Source organism: Onychostoma macrolepis, chromosome 03, assembly GCF_012432095.1.
Source record: "Onychostoma macrolepis isolate SWU-2019 chromosome 03, ASM1243209v1, whole genome shotgun sequence".
NCBI classification, from domain to species: Eukaryota; Metazoa; Chordata; class Actinopteri; order Cypriniformes; family Cyprinidae; genus Onychostoma; species Onychostoma macrolepis.
The window spans coordinates 27276833-27294137 of NC_081157.1; the positions used below are offsets into that span (position 1 = coordinate 27276833).

Below are 17305 nucleotides of genomic sequence, written 5' to 3' on the forward strand. Positions count from 1 at the left end.
AATAAAATAATAAACTATATAAACTATTATTATTGTTATTACTAGTTTAAAAAGTACATTCTGCTGTACAATAGTTAAATATATTTTTAACTATATTAAATAGTTAATATATATGAATATATAAGTATATTTAACTATATTAAATATACTTTTTAACTATATTAAATAGTTAAAATAGTTAACTACAGTTAAATAGTTAAAATCACATCTGAGATACAGCTCTCACGCCACTCTCAACATCAAGGCAAACCTCATGTGCATACCACCCATCGGACAGTTTACCATCACGTCCCGTGTTTCATGATTCTATGTTAAACAGAACTTTTTTGGTGGTTTCTGACAATAGTTTTATGAAATGGTGAAATTCTTGTGAAGTGAATTCTTAGAGCAGCTCTGGAGATGGAGTTCATTTGGAGTTTTCTCATATAGTGGGATGGCAGATGCTGAAAACACCACAAGTGTCATGCAAGCTTTAACTATTGAGTATTAGACGAAACTGCACCACTCATTCACCCAGAGAAGCAGAACATGCAGATTTTGTATTTAAAAAGTAATGACCTTTTCAGATCTAAAAATACACATGCAAGTGCTTTTATAAAATTACAAGCTTCACATTTTTTAAATCCTTCAAAATTTGTCCCCATTCACTTCAATTCTTCCATTACAGTTCTTCACTATAACCTCGAGTTTTACTGTTTACACAAGGGGTCATTGGATGCAAAATTCACTTTACAAGTTGTTTGAACATAAATGTGTGTTGGAAGTGTGTGTACAAATCCATCCTATAATGATAAAAATCCACCCAGTGTTTTTTTTTTTTTTAAATCCCTATTGTAAAATCCCCTTTCTCAAATCAGGCTGTTCTGAGATTCCTGTCAGAATGACGTAGTTATGCACAGGCCGCTCCCACGATAGTTGATTGACAAGGCCGTCTTACCTTAGACCCGCCCTGAGTGAGCTGAGTGCTGTCCGCCATTGTGTCGACTCCAGTGCAGGGGAAGACAAGGATGTCTCTGATTAAGTGATTGAGGTGTTTTGTTGTTGGATGTAATAATGAACATAGCAGTTGTCGTTTACTCCTGACCTCTGAGCCGCTGAAGACGCAGAGGATTAACATTACTTTCCTTTTTGAAGGGAATGCGCCGATCCCCGATCTGCCTAAATGCGTTTATGTTCGCGGGAATCATTCCTGATCCAGCTTCATCTACAGAAGAAGTGAGTATAAGGGTTTTTTAATGAATCTTTGCAAATGTTTTTGCCTAATAATGTGCTAGTTAGCCAGTTTCGTGGGTAAAGTAAACAGTACTGCTCTTCATTCCACGGAAGAGAGGGGCGGGGAGCTCAGCAGAGCTCATTAGCATTTAAAGCAACATGGACTAGAATGACTTGCTGAAAACAGAGCTGATTTTGATAGGGTAAAAAAGATGTTTTTTTTTTACACTACCATTGAGAAATTTTAACCAAAGTATGTTATAGACTTTTCATTAAGACCCTAAAGAATCATATCGGAATCCATATCACCCTGCAGCCCAAGACTGGTTACCCACTGAAGCTAAGCAGGGTTGAGCCTGGTCAGTATCTGAATGGGAGACCTCCTGGGAAAACTAGGTTGCTGTTGGAAGAGGTGTTAGTGAGACCAGCAGGGGGTGCTCACCCTGTGGTCTGTGTGGGTCCTAACGCCCCAGTATAGTGATGGGGACACTATACTGTAAAAAGCATCGTCTTTCGAATGAGACGTTAAACTGAGGTCCTGACTCTCTGTGGTCATTAAAAATCCCAGGATGTTCTTTGAAAAAGAGTAGGGGTGTAACCCTGGCACTGTGGCCAAATTCTCCCATTGGCCTCTGACCATCATGGCCTCCTAATCATCCCCATACACTGACTGGCTTCATCACTCTGTCTCCTCTCCACCAATAAGCTGGTGTGTGGTGGGCGTTCTGGCACAACATGGCTGCCGTCACTGCGCTGGCGCAATATGGCTGCACATTGGTGGTGGATGAGGAGACTCCCCCCTTCCATGTAAAGTACCCAGAAAAGCGCTATATAAATGTAACAAATTATTATATCAACTGGTGGAAAATGGGCATCCGATGACCCCTTTAAAGAAAACAAAGGAGAAGCAAATTTTTTTATAGGAATAAAAACTATGCCACAACTGCTGTTGATTGAGATTAACTTGCACTGAACCCTGAATATTCCTTTAAGGGTGATATAAGTTTGTCACGAAAGGGCATGAACTTCATCCTCAAACGTGTCACACGGCAAAACATGAGGCATTAGTATATCATTGGGCATGCAGCTGTGTATGAGGTTGATTTAAGTTTAGCCCCAGGCTCAGAGGAACAGATGACATGGAGGGGGTCTTCTGGACTCAAAACAGTATATTACTTAAGCTCAATAAATACACACTGGGGGCAAGGCACCCTGCTTTGAGCTCCTATTAAAGGACTCCCGGGATATCTTCGTAAAAAGAATTAATATAAAAATTTGTCACTGTAACGAAGACCCCTCCACCCCCCACCACCATCTCTGTGATGTGACCATGAATGCAAATTACTCATTATCATCCGCGTCTTTCTCCAGAGCCTACAGCAACGCATGCACAAACACACATATACATACACACCATCCATCCATGCATAAATCAACAGCCTCATATCTAGCAAAAATATGCATATCTTAAAAGCATACGACATAAACAGGTTTGAGATTTATAAATGTCTGTTTTTTTTATCGGTTTTGATGTCAAAACGTAAACAGAGATGCACACAAGACACCTAATAAACTGACAGAAAGCCATTACAGGTTTTTACATACAAAAAAATCTGGATAATTTACTGTATACTTTATATTCTATATAGCAAATCTCGGCTGTGTGGTTGTTTATGTTGTCGCAAAATGTGAAGTGTATTATCGCCCAGCTCTGTGTATGAAGTTGGATATATTAAATCCAAATTTATCCACATAAATACAGTATACTCGCATAAAAATAATATATACTACATTGCAAATCTCAATTGCTTGACTTCTATTTAGTTGCAAAATTTAACTATATTATCTCAACAGCTTGATTGCTTGTATTGTTGCAAAATTTAACTATATTATTGCCCAGCTCTAATCTGCTAAATGTACAATATTAATAATATTGTGATTTTCTGTAAAGCTGCCTTGTGAAAAATGCTATACAAATAAATATAATGAGCATATCAGGCTTAGCTTAAACTGATTATGACCTTTAATCAATAAAAAAAAACAAAAAAAAAAACAGTTTAAGCAGTTTTCGTGACCTCACATTGTCAAGTTATTAAGAATAATCCTTTGAGGATTTTGCATGTAAACACAGTTATTGACACAGCACATACTGGATGACCTTTGGAGACCTATGCCTTTGCTGGCAGATCATGCTACAAAATGTGATGAGTGCGATGAGGAAGTGAGCAGAAAGACATGGACATCTCACTCTGCTTCTTGAGACATCACATCAGCAGAGCCACACGCACTCACACGCAGCTTTATCTGTCTCTCGCTCTCTATTTCTCGCACTGTGCCGCCCGCCCACAGTAGAAGCCGGACAGTCCGAGCCAGAGCTGCTGCACTAATTCTTGGACTGGCTGTGAGCGTGTCCTGGGGAAGGGAATACAAATCAGGCTTTACTATACAGTCAGGCAGAGCTGGCCTGTCTCCCAGGAGCCTGCCGTGCGGGCCGTCTGTGGCCTAGGCAAAAGTTGACAGGAAGGAAACCAGGGCCTTCGGCTCTTGGCCTCCCCTGAGGCTCATGGCCCTCACAGAAGCGGATTATTACAGTAATAATCACCCAATTTGGTGAGAAGCCACTCAACGGAACGGCACATTTTGCCTCTTCCAGCACAAACATCAGTCTATATGCGCATCAGTCTACGTACAAGCACAGCAAGCAACACCCACACTCATCCTTGAGGGTAAAAGCAGTGTATTGTATGCTACAGCATATCGTGCAAACCCACAAAATCGACATGAATGTCAGGCTGACAAATGTGTTTCTCTGTAAAAAACTAATTTGAGTTGATTATTTATAACAGCGTTACACAGTGCTGTGGTAGTGCAATTCAAAATCCAAGGAATACAGAGCTTCTGGTGTTTCTGTGCATTCGGCTTCGGCTTGCATTTATACACTTTTGAATCTCCAAAGAGATTTTTTCTCAGTGTGAAGATCATTTTAATAATCTAAAGAATCTTTGTCCACTATAAAGAACCTTTTGTGCAGCAGAAAGATTCTATGAATGCTAAACGTTCTTTTTGGAACCACAGATGCTAGTAAATAACCTTTATTTTTAAAAGCATATTATATTATAATGTTATTATGAAGTTTATCATTCTAACATATATTATCATAAAGTCAGAAGAGAGACAGAACCACAAAACTGCACACTAAAATCATAGCATGTTACAGTAAAAAATACATTGTCTTAAACCCCCTATCATGTCACTAATTTGATGCTGAAGTGCTTGATTAGATCATGCTAATTGTTTTGGCATGCGCATATGGTGTCTGCACGTGCCAAGAGCGAAAGCGCATATGCCATGATCCTAAATGACCGTAATATTCATGCTTTTTTACCTCTACACTTTATCAGTCACACTAGACTTTGCGGTGTCCACAACACGGGGGCCCGGGCTCTCCAAAAACCCTATTACGTGCGCTGCTGCTACGCTTTCAATTCAGCTGATTAGCATTATTAGTAATCGGTTATGCCATCAGCTGCTCATAACCGGCTCGAGGTTACTTCTGGGGGTCACGTTCGAGGCATTTCAAACTCACGCTCTCTCCGAGAGATGCTGGAGCAGTTACGCATAACGCATCATCAAGGATGCCCACGCGTCCCGCCTCTCCACACAAAGCACCATTAACCCTTCCAGCATCATTATTATCGGTTTTGGGCGTCCATCACACAGAAATAACCCGTTTGCTCACACGCAATTAGTCACTCGGCTTTCTTACCGCTTGTTCCCAGCGCAGTTGCTCATGGACGCGCTGGTGGTTCCTTGGAAAGACGATGGCCAGGACATGCGGGACTTCTTGAGCCCCGGCCGGTCACTCGTGTCCATGGCATTTGAGCGCTCTATCTGTCGGTGGTGATGCCGGTCGGTGTCAGAGTAACCGCGGTGTTTGATTTTGATGGGGGTCCGTGGCTGTCTCCACAGATGCTGGGGAGGCTTGAGGGTCGCCTGTCCCTCCCGGGGAACCGGCAGCGAAAGAGACAGGCTCTTTTTAGAGCAAGGTGGCGGTTCCATCATTGTGCAAAATTAATAGATGTACCGAACGCAACGTGTTAAGAGGATTAAAAACAATATGGCTATGTATTCGTTAAGAAATCAACCCGTCTACTGTCCGTAGCTGACTAGTCTCCATGTCTAACAGCGGAATGTATTAAAAGCAGGTCCAAAGGCAATAAAGATTCAGTGCTTTTGTGAGAACTAATCACAGTGTTCAGATAACAGGTGATGGCGCAATGTCGTCCTGTCTTCTTGTCATCTCCGCAATTATGTCGATGATAAATCCAAAAAGTTCCCGTGTCTCAGAAAGGCTCCACTTCAAAACATCACAAGGCGTCGCATAGCTAGCATCCGCGCCGGTGAAGCTCTTCCCCTGAAGTTTCTCATAGCGCGTCGGGTCACTTATGTTCAGTAGGGATTTATTGCTTTTATCAACCGTCCCTCCAGACTGGTTTCCTGCCGCGATTATTGCTGCTAAAGACCGCACATGTCTCTCCAAGCTCTGGTGTGTCCAACTGGAGCCAGGAGAACTCTGCGATGAGGAGCAATGTTGTGCATCTGGAACTAACGGCGACTAAAACTCAAGCTCGCTGTCAGGAGATTCACCTTCCACCTCCATTAAAACCTCGCCGCGAACAGTTTCATTAGGCGAATCATGTTGAATTTTGCCTGGAGAACAGCGCGCGTGGGATGATGGATGTATGAGAGAGATCCATGCACGCGGCTTCTTCGCGTCCTCGCTTTCTTCTTTCTTGAAGCATTCGTTCAATTCCGCGAAATCATGATTGTAAACCAAAGTTCACCGATCTTCGTGCTGTACTTTAGTTAGTTTTGCCGTCTTATCTCGTTCAGTTGTCGACAGATGTTAAATTATGGCATTTGAGAAACACTCCACCGCCTCTCTCTCTCTCTTTCTCTCTCTCTCTCTCTCTCTTCATTTAAGTGTCCGCGCCTAGATGCAGTTTTCTCGTTCATTTAGACGAGATGGACCCAAACAGCTCCAGTCGTCACTAGTTCCCCTATGAATTGATTTCGCATGTAATTCCATTAAGTAAACATATCGATTTTACCAGTAATGTGAGGTGCATTTGGAAATGACAAATGGCCATAATTAGGCTATCTCTATCCATTTCAAATTAAATAAATATATAATGTGGTGGGGCTAATGATTTTAACCGCATTAAACAGGGTATAGGATTTGTACAATAATTGAAGTCTTATGCAAATTGATAACCATTTAGCCTATATGAGCATTCACGTAGCCTATTTATGGAGATTTTTCCTTTACCATAGTCAACATGGGTTGATTATGGTAGCAAATTATTCTCAAAGGATGCCTGCCTGAACCCCTTTGGAGAATACCTGTAGAAATATATAACTTTCAGCATTCCCATTCATCTCAATGACAGTTGCTCGACTGGTGCAAGATCCCCATGTAGCCTACACGATTTCAAATCTACCATTTTTCCTCATGGGCGCACGATTCTGTTGCCAGGTTATTTTGAGCCAACCATCTAATTACGGCAACAGACAAGGAAAAGTGTTTTTAATAGCCCTCCAAGAATCACAAGAAACCATCTTGGCTACACTTAAACAAAATAGTAAATATTCATTAAAAAATATTCTGAAGATAAGAAAAAAAATATTTAATGTCTACTTTTAAATGGCTACTAAGGCTATGCTAACCAGCCAAACCTTGACCGTTTAAAAACCACAAATGGTTAGCTCCCACATTACCACAATTAAATGACTTAATTCATATCCTGAGCTAGTTAATCCATCAAGCTAATGGCATAGCAATATTTAGGAATGAAACATGATTGCGAAACATAATAACTTGAACACTTCTCCACACTTCTTTACAACATGTTGCTTCCTCTTCAAACCACTTGTTGCAGGGCAATCTTTGGTGATTAGATAATTAACCTTTGCTTTCATGCCCACCCTTTGGCTTTCAAATCAAAGTCACATTTTTTAGCCTGAAGACAGAATCTCTAGTTAATGTTTAGTTAATCCAGTGATTCCTAATGGTGTGTTCCTGATCCAAAACAACGATTTCAAGTATCGGGAGTAGTCTACTTACAAACTAATGATTTGAATCAGGTCGATTTGATTAGAGAAACATCCAAAACATGTACTGTAGCGTTGAGTTGAATTAATCTCTAGTTATCTCTAGCTACTGAGCAACCTTCGACTGTATTAATGCAATACCCAAATGCCCTTAAACGTCAAAGCATATATGTTGCTCTTCTAGATGTCTCATGTGTCTGTCTCATCTGGCTCTCATTTCCGCTGTAAACTTGACAGCGGCGATATTGATACTTCACTCATAATTAGATTGCAATCACTCATGTAGGGTGGATTAGTGTAATGTGGGACACTGACTAATGTGGCACACCTAAGCTTCAGTGCATTTATCTCTTCTTTTACAACATTCAAGTGAACATGCTTGGTGTTGAATTCAAGCAGGGGTGTCAAGTTATTGAAATCACTTGACTTTCTGGAAATTATGTCAGAAATGTAGCTATGAAAATCATCAAACAAGAAGTACCTCTTGCAAAGTTAACTGAAATGACAGTGACTTAGGATTTAGACAAAATTAATGTTAAGGATATAAATCTGTTATAAATAAAACAATGCTCTAAATTGTTATCAAATGATATTTGTACATCAAATTTTGCAGTAATATTGTTAAAATTTTCTATTTGAAGCAATCTTTGTCGTCCCACTTTAGAAAAGGATGTTTTCAAAAGTGGGACAGCGTGTTTTGACTACTGTGGGACAGTCAAATATACTATGTTATTAAATTGTTAAAACGTGCATTAAGAAAGTTAAATATCATACATGTATTTTTGTTCATTTTTGAGCTTATAATGCAGCAATGTTATTTGTTTTAAGATCCAGATTCAAAATTTAGAAACTAGAGGACAATGGGATCCTGGACCGTGATGAGTCCATGACTGGCCAGAACTGCTTATTTCTGTTATGAAGTGCTTTACCATTACAATTTGCTTAACACAAGCTTCTGAAAAAAAGAAGTTTAATATTAATAGTTTATAGAAGTTTAATAACAATTTTAAAGGCATTCCATGTTCCAGATTTTTCATCTTTTTTTAAAAATTATGAAATTATTTTGCTATCTTTATTAAGTTCAATTTAAAATTTTTGACTTTATTACATGGTTATTATTATTGTTGATGCTAGGAATCTGATATATTTTTAAATAAATTATTTTAAATAATATAAGATTTCTGTGTTAGACTTTTGAAGACAGCAAACACACTGCAGGCCTACTAAATTAATTAAGCAAATATGGGTATGCACATTTAACGATGAGTGTAAAGTTTACTTTGTAAAAATGTGACTATTTATTTTTTGTTAACATCTGTTTATTGATTTGTTTTTCTTCTTCAGGGAACAGTAATATAAAATGAAAAGCAGCCGTACAAATTTAGAACCCACCCCAACCCATCCCACCCCACCCCCTGGTAGACTTAAAAAATAAATAAATAAAATAAATAAATAAATAAAATAAAATAAATAATTTATATTAATAGATAAATAAATAACAATAAAAATAATTTATACAAAGATTTTAGAAAAGATGACACAACATTAAAAGCTGAATGCCATGAATTTACAGTTTTCACATTAGATCCATGTATACGAGAAGTTGAGAGTTCCATGAGAGATAATGTCCAACAAATGCACCGTCCAGGTTCGTCTGTCCGTTGTGTGAGGAGGATTCCAACGGTTGACTAGCAATTTTTTTAGCAGCTAACAGTAAACATCTTTGTTGGATGGACAAGGTGAAGTCCCAAAAGTCAAACATATCTCAGTACCCAACAAATATGATAGGTCCTGTGAGAGCTGAGTCCAAAAAGGTGAGAGAGAGGGGCACTCCAAAAAAAAAAAAAATGCAAAAACCTGCCTAAAACTCCTTGGGAAGATTACACTTAGGAGAAGATGACAGATTCATATAAAAACATTTCATTGGAGTCAAGTAAACCCTATGCAGCAATTTCCAATGAATCATTTGGTGATTAGGGTTTTTAGAAGACAATTTAAACATACCCCATTCCTGATCCGAAAATAAAACTTGCACCTCCTCATTAAGATCCTTAGCACAAACAACCATAATAGATAAAGGTTTGTATGAATGCTCAAAAATTGGACTATTTATAACTCAAAACATAGTGTCCCAGATTTGAGCATGAGCATTAGAAAATCCACAAATTCTTGAACGATTTGGCACAAGGAGCACTAATATACGTACCATTTCCCCTTCAATTACAATATCTGAAAAAAATCTTCTGATTTAGATAGGGAACATCTTGGGGATTTCATAATGATATAACATTTTGATATATTGTTTTGACTTCATATGGAAATATGATGCACAAGTCAAAATTTCTAAAAGTGTCCCACATTACCCTAATCCACCCTATTGCTGTGACGAAAGGCTTTTGCTTTTTTCACCACATTGATCCTGTTTACATTAACTCACTGCTGTGATAATGGAGGTTTCTTTCAGTTGGACTTCTTTAAAGGTCACGCATCTCTGCGCCGCTGGGTACATGAAGCACAACATTAGTTTTATGTATACATTGACATATCCAATAGACAGACGGTGAAATATGCAAGAGGGTGTGCAAGGGTGTCTGTTGGACTTTTATATTGAATAGCTTATTGGTTTTCATCACGCTGACGATAAATACAGCTAAAGACTGAATTACTGCGGACAGCTTAAACAAAAGGGCTCCCATTTACATTCCCAATGTGCACCTTAATGGAAATGTCAAGCACTTTCAATTTATTTTGCTTATTCTGGATCAGAATAGGCAAATTCACAGCTCACTTACCATTGTTTCCCCTTTAACCCCATAAGTTAGACTGAAATATCACAGCTTACACTCTGATACGAGGCAGTAATGTATCTTAGTCAAAATAATAAGGCCAGTGTTCAGAGTGCATCTGGTACGGTGCATCTTCAGCGAACAGTTTGTCTGCTCCTATTTTCACTTTGCGATGAGCGTATGCTACTTCTCATCCCACTCAGAAGCACACATGCATAGACAAACGCTGAAACATGAAAGGCGATTTCTCAATGTAATGCCAAGAAAAGCTTTTCGTCTGGCTGGTGTCCCAAACCATAGTCTTAGCATTAGGGCACAGTTGCTTTTGGGAAAAGGCTGTAAAATATTAATTTGATCCTCTGAGGAATGGACTAATGAATGCAATGTAAGTGCAGTTGGTCGTGCATCCAGCACCTGTATCACAGAACAGTAAATATGGAATGCACTTGGGCTTGAATGATGTGTAACCGCCTCCTACACCAGGATATGTGGTATGTTTTGTCGCTTGGCGTCTGAAGAAGCCGAATATTAGTCCAGAACGAGGCATGCCTATTTTCAGCCTTTTCTGCAAATCTGTGCAAGGAGGGAGCACTTTGTTCATCTTGTTTACCAGGCTGTTACCTGGTTCTGTCCACTTTCTGCTAATACTTGGACAGAGAACAGTGTTAATCTCATCAACAAAAAAGGGTCTTTGTTTCAAAAACAATAAAGAAGATGAGACAAAATGTGTATCATTAAATGATTTTAAATAAAGCATACTGATTTTATATAAAGCATACTGTTGAGAACAAATTACCAAAGATATGAACAATACACTAAAATGTTTATGAAGATATTCAAATACACATTCAAAATTTGGTAGGTAAGACTTCTCTCATGCTCAACAAAGCTACATTTATTTGAGCAAAAATACATCAAAATATTATAAAAATTGTAATTAAAACTATTATGGAATACTTCCAGAAACCACTGTCCGGTAAACACAATCCGCCGTGCCATCTGCAGATGTCAACTAAAGCTCTATCATGCAAAAAGGAAGCAAATTCCAACACCAAAACTCCAGAAACTCATAACCTTGATGCCCAGACGTCTTCAAACTGTTTTAAAAAGAAGAGGAGATGCTACACCATGGTAAACATGCCCCCGTCCCAGCTATTTTGAGACCTGTAGCAGGCATCAAATTTGAAATGAGCTCATTTTGTGAATTAAATTATAAAATTTCTCAGTTTAAACATTTGTTATGTTATCTATTTTCTATTGTGAATAAAATATTGGCTCATGTAATTTGAAATTCTTTTAGTTTTCATATTATTCAAATTTAAAAACATCACAACATTTCCTGAATTTGGGTTGTACTATCAATGTTAAAAACAGTTGAGCTGCTAAATATTTTTGTAGAAACTCTTTTTTTCCCCAGGATTTTTGATGAAAAGAGAGATCAAAAGAACCACATTTATTTGAAAGATTTTTAAAAATTCTAAACATATTTACTGTCTCTTTTATAAGTTTAATGTTTAATAGAAATATTATTTTTTTCAAAAACAAAAATCTTTCTGACCTCAAACATTTGAATGTTAGTGTATGTTAAAAAAAAACTCTCATCCAAATGTAAAATATACACGTATAAGATTAAACAGATATAAAAACTTTAAAATAATATTGCATCATCATCTGCACAAAATGATGCAAATGCAGAAAAGGACAGTTTTAACATTTTTGTTTAAATGTGTCATATTTGGTTTAATTTTGCACTTGCAATTTTTAGTCTGAGCAAATTTGATGTTAAACAATATCAAAATAACTAAACTTAAAGGACATTTTTGTTGAAAGACAAAAACTACGACTACGAGAAAAAGACAACAACAAAAAAGACCTGTACAAAAATAACACTGGCAGAAAGGAATGATTGAGAAACCCAAGCACTCAGCACCAGATCATTCAAAGACATTAATGACGAGTTTCTGGAAAAAGCGAACACATGAGAACAATGTGGCTTTCTGGAAGAATAAACTAAGTACTCTCCAACCGCCTAATTGCACTTTAAGTGAGTTGCAGAAGTTGTGAAAGCAGAGGCTGAGGAGTGTCAAGATGGGCCCGGAGATAGGGTTGAGTGTCATTTAGAGCACGCGGCCAGCCAGGGTGCCCTCGCGCTTGTAGTTCACCATGCACCATTACCATCCACTCTCATTACCTAGCGGCCCATCATCTCAGACGCCAACAATATCGACAGCATTAACGCTACCCGCAAGATATGATTTTCCATTCCAGCTGTTGGAGGAAGAGGATGACATATCAAGCCTCACTAGACGATGATTCATACGAACCAGACGCCGCTTACCCCCGAGAACCGAGATGTTCTAGAAAATTCTGGCGCAGTGAGAGTTAATGCTATCCAATCACCTCCTGCATGTTTTATTATCCTCGCCTTTCTTCTGTTCAGCATTTTGGGAAATCACAGGTTTCTACAGCAGAGTCAACACTAACAGTGCAGGGGGACTGTGTGGGTGGAAAAATGAAAGGCAGAATTCTAAATGCGTCTGACATATCGTCCACTCCGCTGCTATGCTTCCCTTAGAGCGCTTGAAGGTAGACAACTAACAGAGCTTCTCTGTCCAGAAAGAATTACAGAGCTTTAAAGAAAATGGAAATCAGAGTATAAGTGCACATACGTCAGAACATAATAACAGGGATCGGTTGTAGTGCGCTCGAGTGCTGTTTTCTATTAACATCTGCAGCGACATGCAAAGAGCAGGGGAAGTCATCCAGTTAGACCGAGCTTATTAAAATACGCGGCGGTCCATTTGTCTCATTGATCTGCCTATGCTCCGTAACAGCATGCTGCCGTTTGCATTAGATCCACCATTACAGATATAATATGGCCTTTTTAGATGCCCTTTGGCTTCTTGAGTGTGTTTAGCAGCTCAATGCCAAGTGGGCAGGGGCACATAGGTTTAGCTCTGGTCAGCCAATCACAGCAGCCTTTTAACCTAATTACCAGGCTGAGTCTACGGAAGAGGCTCTTGTCCTCTGGCCATGGTCTTAGGGGTTGAAGGGCACGGAAACAAAGGACGCAGAACATAGGTTTTTTGAAAAGAGGGCGAGTGGGAAATATCTTTCCTTCAACTCCAACGCTAATTCTTTGTGGCAAACATTCCAAACCAAAACAGAAATCGAGAAGGGAACCTTGACATTACTCGCCGACAAAAGGGAGTGAAAAAAATCTTGACATTTTCGTATTTCTAAATGATAATGTCAAGCCATCCTATGAATATCTCCTTCTCCAAAAAGTCAATTTAAAGTCTCCTGTTACAGCAGTGTGAGGCCTGTATTGACATTTCTCTACTCTACAGAGATATAAATCGCAGATTGTTTGTGTTTATTGATGAGTAATCCTAATCTTCAAATCTTAACCTTTGGCGCTGACAGAGTGGGTGCAGAGTGACTTTTTCAGGCAGCCAGGTCCAGCAGGGACGGCCTTTTTCGGCAGCCAAATCCAACTCAATGGGGCTTTCACTCACATCAGAGGAGGAATTCTCTGCTCTCCAAATCGCACAGCGTTGTTTTAGTATAACGCCATATCAGCATGTATAGCATTAAATTATTAACTGTACATTCGTTCCTCGCATGCATTAGTAAAAAACAACACTACTCTAATTCAGACACACTTGCCCTGTGTATGCAATAAATATGACTTATAATAAAATATACATTTCCGTTTTCTTTCTAGATGTGTTTTTTGGGGACAGAAATATTTTAGGGCAAGAAATGTTCAGGAATGTATTTCATTTTCACTTCAGAATGCTTAGACATGGTAAATTAGGAGAGAAAAACACTTTCTGTAATCCAGTAAGTTCTGCTTTTTGTCAATTGTCTATCAGGGACACTCGATTGGCTGACGGCGCCACAAGAACGCTCACAGTCACAAGCCCTTCACTGGCGTGACTTGAATTGAATTTAAGCAGATATGAAGGTGACAGCGTAGAGATCTGAGCTGAGGTGTAACAAGAGAAGGTTAAAAAAAAAAAAACAAGTTGTGCAGCAAAGATGCACTCAAGGGTAAATGCTAGAGCACAGATGAGGGCTATTGGTTGGCGAAGGGCTTTATTTTCATTATGTTGTAGGGTATAAAGCAACAGGACTGCCTTATTGTCATACTGAGGCATCAAGGATGACACCTAACCTTGCATAAAATCTAGTGCATATTGTTTATTCTGACCCAGAATTTAGACAGAAAAAGGCCATCTGACAGGTCACATTGTCTGTGACTTACAATGGAAGGTGGCATTTTCTGAGGCTGGTGTTAATCTATCCCAACTCTAAGATGTGAAATACATGATTTATTTTTAAAAGAGGTGCAGTTAATGTAAAATACTAAATCAAATATTCAGTGTAAATTTATGCATTTTGACAATTTGGTTGAATAATTAAATAATGAGAGACAAATCCAATAACAGAATCCAGGTCAAAGAGACACATCTGAATATAGTCTTACATTTTTAATTTGAAGCAATGCCATAATAGTAATAGATTATGACTGATTCAGGCTGATTTTACTCAACAGGCCTATAGGTTATAATGAAAGCTTAAGTTTTTGCAATGTACATGTGTTTCACAGTATTATTAAATAATAACTCAAGATTATCAAGAGCATAACCATTCAATAAATGTGTTGAGATCTATGGTCAAGAGGGAAATTAAAAGTGTGTGTGTATCTTACCCTATACATTGTCAATAAGAAAAAGAAAGATTAAAATGTGTTTTAAAACAAATTATATATGGATTAAAGTCTTGTGATAATAGCCTCCCTTCGATGTTTAAATGAAAATGGCACTTTTTTTTGTCTTTGACAACCTATGAATGTAAAATATACTCAAATTATATATTAGAAACAACTTTCTTCAGTGTTAGATCTTTCAGTTCTCCACACAGTTGTAAAGACAACACTAAATAAATGATTGAAAATGCTCACTGACTTTGGTAAAAATTAATAAAAGCTTGCACTCAACAAACTCTGTAAACAATGTCTACAAGGCCATCTGAAGCCGAGACTATACTTGACACCAAAAGCTTTAACAAAGCTGGAGGTCACATGGTTTGACCTTCAACTCGAAGATCTGGTGAGAGAGGTCTTGGCCGAGAGAAAAAAGGAGTTCAGTCCAGTCAACATTAAGCTTGAGGATACAGTAAACATCTAGTTTGAAATGTCAGAAGTGTATGCAGTGAACAAATGAAGTGTGATGTCCAAATGAATGAGAGATGTGGCAAAAGAGTAGATGTGATTGGAAGACTCTACTAGATGGTGAAGAGTAGGACTCCAAGCACTCATCCCTGAGAAGCCCAGTGGTGAAGCTCCAGGAGGGTCGTGAGTCGAGCGACTCTTTCTACAGACTTAATAAATCTAATTACCCAAGATGATGACACTTGTCCAGAAAAAATGCACAAGCTGAGTCCTCTCGAATGTGAAGGAGGTGGTGGAAATGGGAATAAGATAAATGGCCAGACATTTGGAAGTGGGGCACGTTTTGGTTTATTTCAGTTTCTTGAAGACAAGGTTGAGTTTCTACCTTCCAAAAGTTCCAGGTCAGGTTGATGAACACTGTTTGTACGATCTGCCGGGTGCATCGACTTTACATCGAAATCATTAAGTTGAAGAGCATCCTTAATTTTTGCCTAAAATATTTGTGAGATAAAATCAGATGTAGTTTTTCAGTTTGAAAAATACTGAATAGTGAGATCAGGAAGTAGGAAATTTGGGAATTTCCATCATGGTATGATAAGGAAAACAGATCCATGGTCTAACAGTTAGAGCTCATGTTCTGACATGGTTTAAATATAGTTCAATCCGAAAACACAGCATACCTTAACACCAAATTTGAAGAGTTGATCTGGAGACCATTCGAGACATAAACATGGCCTTCATGGGTCTCAAAACCTCAAGTCTCGGACTGAATCTTGGTTTCACTCTGCAAAAGCATCATGACTCTGAAAAACTGAAATATGAAGGCATTTTATAATCAAGAACAGCGAGCTATGAATACAGCTGTGATGGATAGTCTTCATGGCTACTTGGCCAGTGTACAATGCAACGTCAGCTTCTTCACTAGCCACTCTGTTCAGTTCTGTTGTTTTTATGTAGCTAGGCATTTTAGCTAGATAAGCATTTTGTAAAAAATGGGATTCTGTTGTATCTGTACAGCTCAGCATTTGAAAAGATGTTGCAACACATTCAGCATTTTCCCTGGTTCTTTGACTGGATCTCGAGGACAAGAAACTGCACACAGACTTTCTTGTGTATATTGTGATATCAACAGATCTGAACGTGAACAACGCTAAAATTGTGGAAGCAACAGGAAATCAATGACAGAAGGCAAATTCAACTTTAATCTTATCTGTAAACAAAGCCATTGTATGGTGTTAGAGGGCTTTGAAAACAGTCCATAAGATTTTTGCACTGTTTGGAACTCGACAAATGAGTCAATCTTTTCATTATATGGAAAAGAGCAGTCCAGATATTCAAATTGTATGTTGCATGGAAGAAAAAAAGGTTGCTGGTGATATGTGGGTAGGTGATAAAATATTAACCTTTGGGTGGACTTTCCCTTTAGGCTGTGATGTTCATGTGGGTGATATATGTTAAGAGTCTTGCATGATTTTCCAGTCCCAAAGCAGCAAAAAGGCCACAAATAAAAATACATCTTCTCGGCCTGAGCCAAGGATATGTCAGAGAACGTGTTTGCAGATTAAGTGTCACAGATTGTGGTGTCTTCAGGGCTTATCCAACTCAAAAGGACCCAAGAAGAGACATTGTTTTGGCATAGAACAATACGACATTACTCACAGTGGATTATCAGCTCCAAGACCTCCAGGAGATAGAAATAACAGCGTTAGAGGATAGATGAAGTTTGACAGGTATCTTTAGCAGTGAATAGTTCATGATGCAGACTGTATTATATTTAGGAATCATCCATCCTCAAAGTAGTGACAGCATACTCTATTGTCTCTTCCTGACAAAGCTGCTACTCAGAAGCACTTCATAAAACCAACGTTTATGCTGCTGCCTTTTCAGAATGATCGCATTTATGATACGCAATCACAATGTCATAATTACCAGTGGGAAAGTCATGATTTTCAGAGTTGCATTGTCATTTTAAGAATCATGATGCAAGGTAATATGGTGTCACAATTTAAGGAGTAAA

At 38.5% G+C, this 17305-nt stretch overlaps 1 protein-coding gene across 3 annotated transcripts in view; it reads right to left on the reverse strand.

The window, feature by feature from the left end:
• Window positions 1-6160, reverse strand: part of pde4a (phosphodiesterase 4A, cAMP-specific) — a 60714-nt gene extending 54554 nt beyond the window's left edge. Inside the window, exon 1 of one of the 3 annotated variants that reach the window (XM_058769819.1) lies at window positions 4979-6160. In XM_058769819.1, coding sequence (XP_058625802.1) covers window positions 4979-5274 — 296 coding nt within the window. In that variant the 5' untranslated portion in view covers window positions 5275-6160. Of the gene's footprint in view, window positions 1-4597; window positions 4948-4978 lie in introns of those variants that run through there. The other 2 variants (XM_058769822.1, XM_058769823.1) reach the window with 2 other exon arrangements.
• Between the last annotated feature and the right edge of the window lie 11145 nt (window positions 6161-17305).